This window comes from Leopardus geoffroyi, chromosome B1 (assembly GCF_018350155.1).
Source record: "Leopardus geoffroyi isolate Oge1 chromosome B1, O.geoffroyi_Oge1_pat1.0, whole genome shotgun sequence".
Classification (NCBI taxonomy): Eukaryota; Metazoa; Chordata; class Mammalia; order Carnivora; family Felidae; genus Leopardus; species Leopardus geoffroyi.
In genome coordinates, this window is record NC_059327.1 from 189546990 (window position 1) to 189561648 (window position 14659).

The following is a 14659-nucleotide window of genomic DNA, read 5'->3' on the forward strand; positions in this document are numbered from 1 at the left end:
TACAAAGGAGGCAAAAATATGTATTGGGAAAAAGAGTCTCTTCAGCCAATAGTGTTGGGAAAACTGGACAGTTATATAGAAAAAATAGATAAATAAACTGGACCACTTTCTTACACCAGACACAAAAATAAACTCAAAAATGGTTAAAGGACCTATATGTAAGACCTGAAACCATAACATTCCTAGAAAAGAGCACAGGGAAGAATTTCTCTGATGTTAGCTGTAGCAACATTTTTCTAGATATGTCTCCCGAGGCAAGGGAAACAAAAGCAAATATAAGCTATTGGGACTACATCAAAATAAAAGCTTGTTCACAGAAAAGGAAACAACCAACAGAATTAAAGGCAACCTATTGAATGGGAGAATATATTTGCAAATGACATATCCAATAAATGGTTAGTTTCTAAAATAGCTAAAGAACATCTACAACTCAACACCAAAAAAAAAAAAAAAAAAAAAAAAAACCCACAAATAATCCAAATTAAAAAATGGGCTGAAGACATGAACAGGCATTTCTCCAAGAAGACATACAGATTGCCACTAGACACATGAAAAGATGCTCAACATCATTCATCACCAGGGAAATACAAATCAAGGCCACAATGAGATATCACTTCACACCTGTTAAAATGGCTAGTATTAAAAAGACAAGAAACAGTAAGTGTTGGTAAGAATGTGAAGAAAAAGGAACCCTCACACACTGTTTTTGGGAATGAAAACTGGTGCAGCCACTGTGGAAAACAGTATGGAGGTTCCTCAAAAAATTAAAAATAGAACTACCATATGATTCAGTAATTCCACTACTGGGTATTTGCCAACAGAATACAAGACACTAATTTGAAAAGATATATGCACCCCTATGTTTACAGCAGCATTATTTACAATAGCCAAGCTACGGAAGCAGCCCAAGTGTCCATCAATACCCACATGGATAAAGAAGAGATGGTTTTACATATATATGTGTGTGTATATATATATATATATATATATATATATATATACACACACATATATACATATATATATGTGTGTGTGTATATATATATGTGTGTGTGTGTATATATATATACACGTATATATATGTGTGTGTGTGTGTGTGTGTGTGTGTATATATATATATATATATATATATATAGTGTCTCTCTTTCTATATATATAGACACAATAGAGTATGAACCATAAAAAGGAATGAAATCTTGCCATTTGCAAGAACATAGATGGATCTAGGCAGTGAATTGCTAAATGACAAACCAGTCAGAGAAAAACAGATACCATATGATTTCACTCATGTGTGGAATTTATCAAACAAAACAAATGAACAAGTAAAAAAATGAGACAAACCAAGGGTGCCAGGGTGGCTCAGTTGGTTAAGCATCTGACTCTGATTTCGGCTCATGTCATGATCTCACGGTTTATGAGTTCCAGCCCCGCATCAGGTTCTATGCTATGCAGAGCCTTCTTGGGATTCTCTCTCTCTCTCTCTCTCTCTCTCTCTCTCTCTCTCTCTCTCCCTGCCCCTCCCCCGCTCACATTCTCTCTGTTTCTCTTGGTCTCTGTCCCTCTCTCTCTCAAAATGAAGTTTAAAAAAAAGTTAAAAGAAAAAAGACAAACTAAAGAACATACTCTCAACTACAAAGAGCAGACTGACGGTTACCAGAAAGGATGTGGGTGGGGGGATGGGTGAAATAGGTGAAGGGGATCAAGAACTTATGATGAGCGCTGAGTAATGTATAGAATTACTGAAACACTATATTTTACACCTGAAAATAATATAATCCTGTATTGTTAACTATTCTGGAATAAAATTTAAAAAAATAAAAGGGAAAAAAGAATAAAGGGGCAAATAATTTAGCAGGTTTTTCATTTGGGACTTTTGCCTTAAAAGTTGGCTCAAATAACATGAATGGAGGACTGGTTAGGAGATGTGTCTTATTATATTGTGAAACATTTTATTCCAACAAATCGTTGTTTTCTTTAAGATCATGTTAAAAAAATAGATGCTTATTGTTAATGAGACAGTTTGGGTACATAGGGAAATAAATATGGGGGGAATCACAAAAGGATGAAGGAAATCTATGTAGTCATTATTGGGTATGTGGACTGTGAATCATAAAATATTATCATAAAGAAACAGTAAATGTTATGGGATGAGATTTCTCTGCAGAAAGGTATAGCAATAGTAGAGCTGGTACAGTTTTCTTATATGCAGTGAGATCAAAATGGTAGCAAGGAAAAATGACTTAAAAATATAAAAAATCCAAAGACCAGGACAGAGAAGCTGGATAAGAATCAAGAAAATAAGGCCAAAATCCATAAAAATGGGACAAAGGCATGTCATTACATAAAGATATAAAGTGCAAGGAGGCCAGTGAGACTTTGTGCTGCATTCCTATGAGGGAAAGAAAATTTTAAAAGAAATTGAAAGATGAAAATGAATTCAGCTGAAAGGAAAATAAATACCTGAGGGGTCTGGATAATGTCATCCAAATATGAGCAGTGACAAACTGGGTAACTTCTCTCTGGTTTTCTTACACATCACTTATATTCAACATATGGCCTCCAGTATACGAGTATGCTGATCGAGAATTACTTTATAGCCCATTGGACCAATAGGGAAATCTTAAGGAAACCTTAAGCAGCTCTTGTACCTGCTACCAGACAAAAGGCAAAGAATTCTAAGCCTAGTTTCACTCTAGTGAGTTTCAGTAGTAGGAGAGTAGGATAGCAGGAAACAGCAACAGCCGGTGGCCAGTCTTTGAATTCTCCTGCTCTTGTTGAAATCTGGCAGAAGACAGTTACTACCAAAGAGAGAGAAAGAAAAAATGTCCCAGGGCACCGAGGTGGCTCAGTCAGTTAAGCATCCGACTCTTGATTTCGGCTCAGGTCACAATCTCAGTTTGGGAGTTCAGGTCCTGCATCGGGCTCTGTGCTGGCAGCCACTTAGTGTGCTAAAGGCTCTATGCTTAGTCACTATGCTGTGCTACTACAGCACTTTTTTATTTTGTGATATAAAATGATGTTTCCAACCAGTAAATGGGAAACAATAGAAGATGTGTACAGACAATGCCTAGTACACTAATATGTTGAATTCCTAAGAAATCATTGTTAAATATTATAGAAATACTGTTGTTGTCACAATGACAGCAGTAAAAGCCCTGAGTATGAAATCATTCAATAGACACATGTATTCTGAATGCTCTTTTGTCATTAATATATGTTATATTAATAATAAAATATACTAATAGTATAACATAATAACATGCAATAAAATAATGTTAATGTTAATAAAAATAAATGCTAATGCAATTATTTAGTAGGAGAGACCTTAAAATATTCAATAAATCAGGTTCATTTTTCTCTAAGGTATACTATTTTGGTGATTAAATAACAATTTAAAATGTTTTTTTTTAATTTAATAAAATCTGGCATCATATCATCCTTAATTATTTTCGCTTCTTTAGTAAATATAGTGATTCAATTAAACTGCCTATGTAGTTGAGTATGTTCTAGAAAGACATGTAAGAGAAGCCTGTAGAAGTAAAAACTGGATTTAAAAAAAAAAGGTAGTGTCGCTGATTTGCATGGCTTCCTCAGTTACCCACAAACCCCCGTCATGGTACTCCTTTCCAAAGACTTAAGCCCTCACTATTACATTACGATCTCCAACCCTATTCTTTTCCCACAAACCTGTTGTCTGTCAACCTGTTTTGTCCCTCTGTCCTCATGGTTGTGTCCTAGACCTTGCTGTTATCAACAACCACAACCACAACCTCTGCACTATTTCATTTTCAACCATCTGCCCCACTTCCATTCACATTTTTTTCTTGCTCTTTCTTGAAACACTCAGCATACTCTCATCTCAGGGCCTTAGAGTTTAGCTGTTCTTTTGGTCTCGAATGCTCTTTGTTCATGTATCTGCACAACTCACTCCTACAATTCGAGTCTTCAGGTCTCTGCCCAATATCATTTTCTTGGGAGGCCTCTGCTGGCCTTCCTGTTTAGAATTTCAGCTCTCCTCCCCATTGGCCTCCTTATCACTTCTGCTGTCTTTATTTTCCTTCAGAGAATTTTTTTTTTAAGTAGGCTTCATACTCAGCACAGAGCCCCATGTGGGGCTTGAACTCACAACCCTGAGATCAAGACCTGAGCCGAGATCAAAACTCAGATGCTTAAGTGACTGAGACACCCATGCGCCCCTTACTTCACAGCACTCTTAATCATCAGATATACTATATCTTCTGACCAGTATCTAGTTTACCATTGGTCATCTCCATGAGAGACGAGTTTCTGTATTTTGTTCACTTGTGTATCCCCAGGGCCTTGAAGAGGGCCTAGGACACAATAGGGTCCCACATCTCTGTGGAATGTAGGATTGTGGTGAAATGAAAAAAAAAAAAAAAGCTATTGTGAGTCTGGACAGTTGTATACTTTATAAGAGGTATAAATTAATCTTTGGAAGGTCAATTCAAAATGTGAACACAATGAGGAAAATGCTACCAGTTACAGCACGTGGACTTTCTCTAGGATAGCACAGCTGTTTGATTCTCTCGATAAACATGTTTGTGTTTTTGTTTTTTTTCAAGTAGGCTCCACAGCCAGCATGGAACCCAACATGGGGCTTGAACTCACAACGCTGAGATGGAGACCTGAGCTGAGATCAAGAGTTGATGCTTAATTGACTGAGCCACCCAAGGTGTCCCTAAAAACGTCTGTTTTCTGACATTATAGGGTAGTATTTGGTGTTGCATTTCTGGAAAACAGTTCCCACTCTTCTGTATATGACTAGGTTTTGAACTAGGAATTCCCCAGTGATTTAATTCGCTGACTAAAAGTCAGTTCCATAAGGAAAGATCATGCTTTGTTACGGCTTTCTGAAAAAAACTGTACATGAGAGTTCTGGTCATGAAGATTAAAATCTCAATTCAGCAAGTACATTGCTTTACACATTTTATTTCTTTTACTATTTGCTATGAGTCTATTATATTTATATGGATAAGTATATAATAATTTATAATATAATCATTAGTTGTAACTGTTTATTAATAAATATAATATATATTAATATAACATTGCTATGTCAATAACGTAAAATATACAATGTTTATAAATACATTATTTATAATACAATAAAATATGTATCTTTGTAGTTAATAAATACAGTGTCATATTAAACATAATTTATAATATAATAAGTACATATAACTTATATATTATATATAATTATAAATATAATAATAAATATATAATATTATGGTCTATTACTTTTTAAATTTATTTTATTTCTTTTTTATCAGTTATTTTAATTCTCACAACCAGAATGTGTCAATTAGCATTAAGACAATAGAACTTAACAGTAAACTGTCAGCAAAACTGCTATTAACAAGAATTCTCCAATCATTTCTCTCTTTTGACATTTTACTACTCATCTTTGAGGCACAGATACCTGACGGACCAGGGATTGGTACAATGACTTGACTTTTGTTCTGTCCTTTTGTGTGGATGGAAGGTTGTCTCTATTTACTTTGGACAATATGACCGTCCAGAGTGGCATACCCCGTAATTCATGGGCCATCTGATTGAGTAATTTAATGGAGTTTTACATTAATCTTTGTTATTTTAGAATCTGCCAGCTCAGTCTAAGAGCAACACTGGTCTACATTCTACATTTTCTGCCGACAATTGTTCCCCAGGTCTTGGACTTCCTCTGGTTAATTCCAGAGGTGGTTAACATCCACAACAAAAAAGAACCTAGGCAGATTCCATTTTCTTTCTTCAAAGAAAACTATAGTTTTCTGAGCAGACCAGCACAGCAACCTGGGTCTCCATGTGCCCGGATGACCACTTCTGTCTATTCCTCCCCAGGGATGACTGAGTGTGGAGTGCTGCATGAGCCCTAGGTGTTTATCTGGGCCTTACACGTGTGTTATCATGGACCTCCCGCTGGCCACCACTGCCTTCTGAAATTCTCAAGAGCTCTGCAGTCATTGATAACAATAAGAATCCTTCTCTAAGCTTCAACTCTTAGGAAAATACATGCCAGCCTCCATGTTCAAATTTTAAAGTTACAATCTGAACTCAAGTTGACTGTACTTGGTGGACTTCTGAAGATTCCTTTACAAATTCGAAAGAATAGCAGCCTTTATCCATTTATTTTACAATAATTTTAATTTATATAGTTATCTCTCTGAAAGTCCTTTTGATGTTAAAAAGCTGTCATACTTTTATTATCTTTGTTCTTTGAGAGATTAAAGCTGGTTCTTTCAAGGAAGTCTTAAGGAGATGAAGCAGGGAGTTGAGGGGGCCTCTCACTGCACATCTTCAACTGTTCCCTCCATAAGACCTCACTGAGCATCGTTCTGAGGGGACTAATATTGCCCTCAGGACAGAGTGGCTGCTGGCTTGAGGCTTACAAATATAACAATGACCAGAGTGTTCCAAAATACCATTCCAGCTATATTTCAGAAACAAAAAGGTGTCAGTAATAATAATATAAATACAGAATAATTTAGAGGCTCTTACCCTTGCTTTCTAAATAGCAAAACTATCAAATCCTAAAATACATACCCTTAAAAATGGGCTGATTTTAGTGACAGGTAGCAGTCTTCCATGAAAATGATGAAATTCATTAAGATTAATAATAATGAATATTATTAATAATTCATGACAAAAAATTCAAGGGTTATTTTTTCTTAAATCCAAATTTGTAAAAGATGGAGTCAGTATTAGTTGAATATTCTGCTTTCCTTTGGCGACGTGGTCAATACTTACAGTGAATTCAGAGAGCGTAGTCCTTGGAAAGCATCTGGTGCTAGTTCGGAGATCTGATTATTGCTCAGGTCACTAAGATTAGAAATAGGGTTAGGTTAAATTAAATAGAATGTCAGTGAGGATTTACTGCAGGAGAAAGCTATTTACTGCCTTTACATGTCAATTTCGCACCTATTAATACATGTATAAAATTTGCAACATAAAACATCTGAAGCATCTTAAATTAAAAAAAAAAAATCAGACTTTGAAATCAATTACTGGCTCTTTTCTTAAATTATTATAAAAGCTGCCATGTCTTATTTTTGAAAATAGAACATCTAAGATTTGACTGCATACTATATTGATCACATAAATTCACGCGGGTGTGAATCAATATGTTAAATTACAGAGAACGTTAAAATATTACATGGTTTAGCTTTTAACATCACAGTATTATAAAACTAGCAATCGGATAGTCACATCACTTAATATTTAAGCTGTCAAACACTCAAATATTCATACTTAAGTGAATGTCTGCACGGTCATGACCTGTATAATTTTTAAAATTACATATATTCTAGAATATTATTCACTCACATTCTTCTAAGCTTTTTATACGGTGAGAAAGCTCCAGGAGGGATGACCTTGATTGAGTTCTGTTCCAAACGTCTGCAATGAAAAAATTCAATTTTTAAATGGAAACGTGAGCTCTCAGGGATGTTTAATTCAAGCCCAGGATGCATGTCAAGAAGCCACGTTGATGCTCTTCGTGAGTGATTCTTTTTTTCCTCAAAAATAAGTACTAAAATTAATTGTGCTGTGCCCTAAATGTGGGGCAAGATTGGGAATAAAAACAAGGCAATTATAAAATGAATAAAAATATCCTGATTTTTAGGCATTACAGGTCCATTAATATTTAAGTCTGGACTTTGCATAAAAGAGAAAGTACCTGTAAGAAACTAACTTGGAAGTACATTAAAATAACCTTTCTATCAGTATGAGAAATATGTATAACAATGAACAGATGTATAACATGTTTCAAAGACAACTATAACTCTTCCACAAAGGAAATTGCTGTTGAATATTAAGTTTTATAAACCTTTTATCTCCTCTACAGAAACATATGATAGATTAAAAATGCTGTTATGCCCAGAAAATTAATTTTGCAGCTCCTTATGAGGTAAATCTTAAATTCCAATCCATTAAATACCATAGGAACTTTTCGGTAAGACTGGCTGGACTCTGAATACTTCGTGCGAAAACCACTGCAGCAAAGTGGATTCAAAACACAACTGAAGTGGTTTTGATCATGCACCAAAATCAGAGTTGAAAATAAATCTATGGTTGTGTTTTCAGAGAAAGACACGATTTTACCCACTAAGTTATGAACCACACAAATACATTTCCTTCAGTATCGTATCCATCAAAAACGTTGCCTCTCAGCTTCATTTCTATCCATGTGAACATTGTAATAAACATTTCCCATCCCTTCCCCTCTTCTCTTTGTATCCCAGAGGCTGACTCTTGGGAACCACATAATCCCAGGCTCACTTGCCAACTGATTTTTGTGGAATTTGGCCAATGAGAGGCACTGGAGGAGACTGAAGGTAGGATGAAGCAAGAAGCCAGGATATTCTCCCTTTCTCTGTCTCAGGGGATGTCCCCAGCAGTGGTCTCATCTCCTTCCTAATTTTAGCTCCTGCTGGGGCCACCTCCTGACTTTGTGTAACATTCTTTTCTTCTTAGATCTTTGTAGACCTGGATGTGGAGGCAGCTTTCTGTTCTCTGTGTCACCTTCACAACTGCTTAATTTCATCCCTTATATTAAATCTCTCTGTTAAAATACCTAGCATGAGCTTCATTTTCCTGCCTGGATTAAAATATATATATACAAATATATATTTAGGTATACATGTTTATATTGGCATATTTATATACATATATAAATACAACAACAATATATATACATATGTTGACTATACATGTGCCATATACATTGGTTCATGTTTTATTGAATGTTGGTAAACACTGAATGTGAATGAGGATATATGTATCAGCAACATTTAATGAACATCAAATCAAAACAAACAAAATATCCCCAGAAGGTTAAGTAGAAATGCCTACATTTTGGTCTTTTCTGATTCCAAAACCCTTCTTTAGTTTCAGGCTTTCCTCAACAGCCTCAGGGTTCACACTGACCTCCTCATCTCTACATGCAATGGGTATCCACAGTCATCATTGCTCTTAAACTTCCTGTAGCATTTGATAGTGCTAACGACACTTCTTCCCTGGATGCGTTACCATGCCCCTCTGGTTCTCTTCCCTGTCTCAATCTCTGGATTTGCTTTCTAATCCTCTGAACCCAGTTATTCCCCAAGTTACTGTCACTTCCTTCCTCTCTCACATAGAAGGTAATTATTTCTCTGTAATTTAGTTATAATTCTTTCCCTCCAAAAAGCAGAAATTATTTGGTTCATATTAAAGATAAATACAAGTTTATTTACAAAATATATAAGGAAGAAAATTTAATTTTATATATATATTTATTTTAGATCTTTGAAGTCTTACTGTATAGAGAATTTTGAGTTGTATACCTTATATCAAATATCATACCATACATGTTGTCCTAATACTATTAAGTATTTTGGGAGATGTTATTTTTAATGTCTTTATAACACTTAATTATCAAAATGGACCATCATTAATTAATCATTCTCTATTATTGGCCATTTAGGTTAGTAATAATTTTACGTGATTATTAATAACATGGCTTAGTTGTCTTAAGACAACTGAAGCATGGCCTCCTCCTGAAGCCTTACTTTATTTTGTCAGGTAAGGTTAGTTGTATCTTTCTTTATACATCCAAGGGCATTCTCTTCTCTGTGCCTCTGCTCTATCTCACTACATTCTAGTCATTTTTCACATATCCCTCCTCCACCAGGTTTGTTGGCTCCTAAGGGGCAGATTTACCCCAGAAGACAAGAAATAAATTGTATGAAGAAAATATAGATTTGGCATCTGGATTATTTATCTAAGTCTGGAGAAAGGGTACTTTTTTCAAAATCTCTAAATATAACAAAGGACATTTAAATCATTTCACTGTTACACTATTGATCAGAATGTTATAGATTGATGGTTTAGAGACACATTTTTTAATTTTTTTTTTTTTTTGCTGTGATCCCTTCTTATAGTTAGATTTTAAGAAGTTTAAAATGTAATCAATGAAAATACAGTGAAAGCAAGCTATAGATGCAAGACTATTGACTAGATGACTTTCTACAAATCTAGGCCAATGAAGAATCGTTTCATTTTGTTAAAGATTAGCTCAAAATAATGTAAAGCTATGATGAGAAAAAATAAAAATTCTTAGCATCTGGAAGATTTCTTTCAATGCAAACAGTGATGCAAGACTAGTTCACATGATTACTTTTCATAAATATCATTTCAGGTTCTTGAAAATAAGAAAACCAGTAGTCACTCATTCATTCATTCATTCACCCTTTGTATTCTACCTGTGCAAAATATATTATATGAATGGAATTCAATGATGATTGGAAGAAACATGTTTATACCCTTATGGAAGTTTTATTGATAAGGCATCTAATTTTGCCTTTACATTTCCAATTAATTTGTTTAGGACAAGTTTTAAAAAATGACATATTCAGCATTGAAATATCAATGACATTAATTCACAAATGTGGCCAAATTAATTCTACTATCATATATAACTGAAGAGCTTCCTTAGAAAGTTTAAAATTCATTTATTATTTTAAAGTCTCTAAATCCAGAATACTTATAATGATCACTAATTGTCCTAATGGCACTCAAATACATTTTATTGTAACAACTAAATTTAGATGTGTCTAATCTGCAATGAATTTCATTGATAAATATTCCAACTAAAGCAAACAAAAGATGTATAAGTGAGGCTATATATATGTTTTAGAAAATGCATGCACAAAAAGTTATAAAACAAGGAGAATTCATGATGAAACAGTGTTAAATTTTACATGCAAAAATAGTAATTCAAACATAATACAGTGCTGTTGCATGTATCAATCATTCTTGCAACGTACCATAACCTTCACATTGCAAACCATTTCATTTAGAACATATGCAACAGAAAGCTGAACGATGACATATAAAATGGATTTGCTTGCTTTTCTTTATTTATCTATTTGCTTCCAACCTTTTTTGTTAAAAAAGAAAAAGTATTTGAAACAGAGCTTACATGGTTATTTACACTGACTCAGCAGCTAATTGGTTTTTATGGCACTGTACCAGCAGTCCATTAAGGCAAAGCATAATTGCCTCCTTCATTCAAACAGACAGATTCTCAAGCAAGAAAATATTCTACCACTGACAGATGTCAACCAATAAATTTTAAAATGTTTCAGAATGTCCATTTTGTCTTCTTTAGTTGGCAAACAATAAATTAATGTGTACTTCCTTTAAACTTTCAGATCTCCAGGACCTTACGCTTCATTAGAAGAACTTAAGAATATATTTTTAAAACTGTAAGCAACACACATATCAAATGGTGTCCATACTTCTATAGAAAAGTGGGGATGGTACTTAAACCAGGTTATAAAAAATAAGGAAGAAATATATTATTCAGGTGAAGGGTAAAAAAATAAGTAAATGAAATGTACATTTTCTATCTTTGCTATCCCACAATCTTCTATTTTAATAGCATAAAATCTGATGAATTTTATAGAGTGCAAATTTGAATCCATTGTTCCATGAAGAATCTAATTAAAACCATTCCAGGGTTACAAAAACAGATAATGGCCGAGATATATCTGCCGTGGATGAAATCCACCATAATTAAGAGCCTTCCAAATGTTAGTCCTTCATAAAAAGAAAATTCAATATTTTGAATTTCAAAGTAAAAATATATTTAGAAAACTCAGTAAGGGAAGAAGAAAATTCTATCAACCACATACCGTATGGAAGCCTTTTTCATGTAAAAGTAGCCCAAACCTTTTTCTCCACAGAATGTGTATGAACAATTCCTAAACATTTTATCACTCTGTGTGTGTGTGTGTGGAGGGGGTGGGTGGGTGTAGTATATAAAAGCAACCTGCTGTTACCACTTCATCAAAATCACAAGGAAATTTTAGTGAAAAGTTCAATGAGATAAGAAAATGGGGACAATTTTATAACTCCTCCATCAAAAAGTTCAACACTACAGTATGTTTAACCAATAAAAACCTTTCTCCTCACTCACATACATCCTTTCTTCTTGTTCTCAATTACTGTTTTGTTTTGTTTTGTTTTGTTTTAAATAAATCATGCATGTATTCACACTTAAGAGAGTTTCTCGGGAATGAACTCCAACCAACAAATGCCACTTTCTGGTGCCTATTTTAAAGAGTATAGAAAATGGAAAATTATCAATAAATCTCTCTGTTCGAATCCTGTAGGCCCTTACAACATGGAAATGATGTGCAGGTATAACTGAGCTCTGTGACTTAAAATACTCTGCTATGGTTATTGACAAGCAGGTCTTACATCAGTAGAGTATACAATATAGTGCAATTCAGGAATTTAAACAATTCCAACTAGTTCTGAAACCATTTATGAGATATTAAACGATATTAGTTTATTTTAAATAACCCATTCAGCTCACTAGTGCTCAATTCTCAGGAATTATTTTCAATATTTTTCAAATTAAATTATGTTGACAAACCATATAAAATGATATCCACATGCCAAAGCGAAACAGCTCTTTCCAAGAGGCATTATGTTTTATATATGTGTATACTTAAAATAAAAATGTATAGTTCGTTGATTAAAAGTATGAGCTTTACAGCCACTGATAAGTTCCGTGGCCCTTGCAAAAATTAATTTGCTTCTCTCAGTTTCTCCTTCCAAAACATGAGGAAAATAAAACCTCCTATAAACTATGTTTTTGTAAAAATATGAGATATAGAAAAAAATGTTTTTCTTGCATAAAAAATAGTGAAAAGATAAAAATATGGGGATATACATGGGTATCTATGTAATCACATACATAATAAACAGCACTATATAATAATATGTCTACAACACATATGAGTTTCACACACACAGATTATATAAAGAAGTAAATCCTGATACATGATTTGATCTCTAAGAGGAAATAAACATATACGATGGAAAAACACATTTTAAACAAATCAGCAGATTTGCAGATCGCTCAGCAATTATGTATTACACACATACGTGCATACATCCTTCACATGGAGGCTGAAAAAATATATAATGTTGTAACTTCCATGATCCATATGATTAAAATATACCATTTTTTTCAACTTTGGAAACTGTCTTAAGAACTCAAAAAGGTTTTACAACACCAGTAAAGTATGAGTTTGGATTGATTGTATCTGTAACATACAGCCCAGATGTTGATTATACATGGCAATAAAACTGACAGTCCTTTGCATTTTCCCCATCTGCTTTTAACATAAATGGCAAAAACAGCTGCCAGAGAATAGAACATAGATTTAATGGGGTGTGTGGGGAAGGTTGTGGAATGACCCTAGCTTCTGAATCTTGGACTGCTCAGTGTAGCCAAACATTCTCATCATTGGTAACATCAATCCACTATTTGAAAAGGAGGAAGCAGCTATATTCCTTTGACATTAGGGATTCTCTTGCCTATTACATAATAATTCCAAAGTCAGTACTTTGTATTTCTGGAATATTACTTCTAACTTTAGCAGTAAATGTATGCCTTGAAATCCTTCATACGTGTCTATATAAAATGACCCAAGATATTTTTGACTGAAGTACAATTTCTGTTATGTAATTGCAGTTCTAGTACTTTGCAAGTTTAATAAATATCTTTGGCAGGTGAATGAATATTTGCCTCTAGAGGGACATACTATGCATACAGCTAGCATTTCTGCCTTAGGACTGTGTCCATACTAATTGATTATCAGCCATCCCTGCCTTGGTATGACTTGTTCCTGAATATTGTCCATTTCCTTAATCTTATTTTATTATTATTTTTTTGTGATGTCATTCTAGGGTACATGCCCCTGAGGATAAAATTCAAATGATGTTTTCAGAGTAGAAATAACTCTTTTCCATTTAGTCTTTAAGCATTTAAAGCAAGACAAAAATGAGTGTGTGCAAGGGTGTGTGTTCTTACTGACTTCATGTTTCAGGTAGTGACCTAAATAAGAGTTAACATTTTCATGCGTCTATTCACATGGATACATGTTCAAATGCAAAGATACACTCAAAACACACAATCACATGGCTTAGCTCTAGAGGGAAATACGGACTTAGGCACATCGCTCACTGATTTCAGGGGGATGGAGCATGGATTCATAATGTCAATATCAGTAAGTTTTCATGTATAATTTTTCTTTAGCAATTCAAGAAATAAAATAATTAAATGTTCTGCTGCTTTGATTTTCATTGATTGTGAAAACCTTTTGGACATTAACTTTGAGCCAGGCACTGAGCTAAGCTGCCCATTTCGTAATAATTTTAGTTTTAAAAACATTATGCAAATTGTCTTTACGCATCATTTGTTTAACAGTATTGCTCAATGAGTAGATAGCAATTGGCCTTCTTCCCCACCCCCTGCACTGATTTACTGTCCAAGTTACCCATCATCCTTTTCCTCAAGTTTAGGAAACAGTGTGACCCTGAGAGAGTAGTATGTGAATTATATGGATTTTCAACTTAATCTTTCTAGATGATTATAGAACCATAAATCTATAGCTTAATTCCTAAAAAAAAAAACACATGATAATGATAAAGAATACATTTACTATGCACCAACTATCTTCACTTTAATGTTAAAGTCTACATAGGTCTTGTTTTACCTCTAATGGGTCTCCATTTTCTCTTCCATAGAAATGTTTAGGAAATCAACCACCACAGCACCAGGGTCACTTTTTGGAATCACATTCCA

The 14659-nt window shown here is 34.1% G+C and overlaps 1 protein-coding gene across 16 annotated transcripts in view; it reads right to left on the reverse strand.

Moving 5' to 3' along the window:
- The window catches only part of SLIT2 (slit guidance ligand 2), a 375185-nt gene that overhangs the window by 104806 nt on the left and 255720 nt on the right, over nucleotides 1–14659 (reverse strand). For all 16 annotated transcript variants that reach the window (XM_045474419.1, XM_045474413.1, XM_045474417.1 and 13 more), the window contains 2 exons: nucleotides 7345–7416; nucleotides 6769–6840 (listed from right to left, as the gene is read on the reverse strand). In XM_045474419.1, the coding sequence (XP_045330375.1) occupies nucleotides 6769–6840; nucleotides 7345–7416 (144 nt within the window). The remainder of the gene's footprint in view (nucleotides 1–6768; nucleotides 6841–7344; nucleotides 7417–14659) is intronic.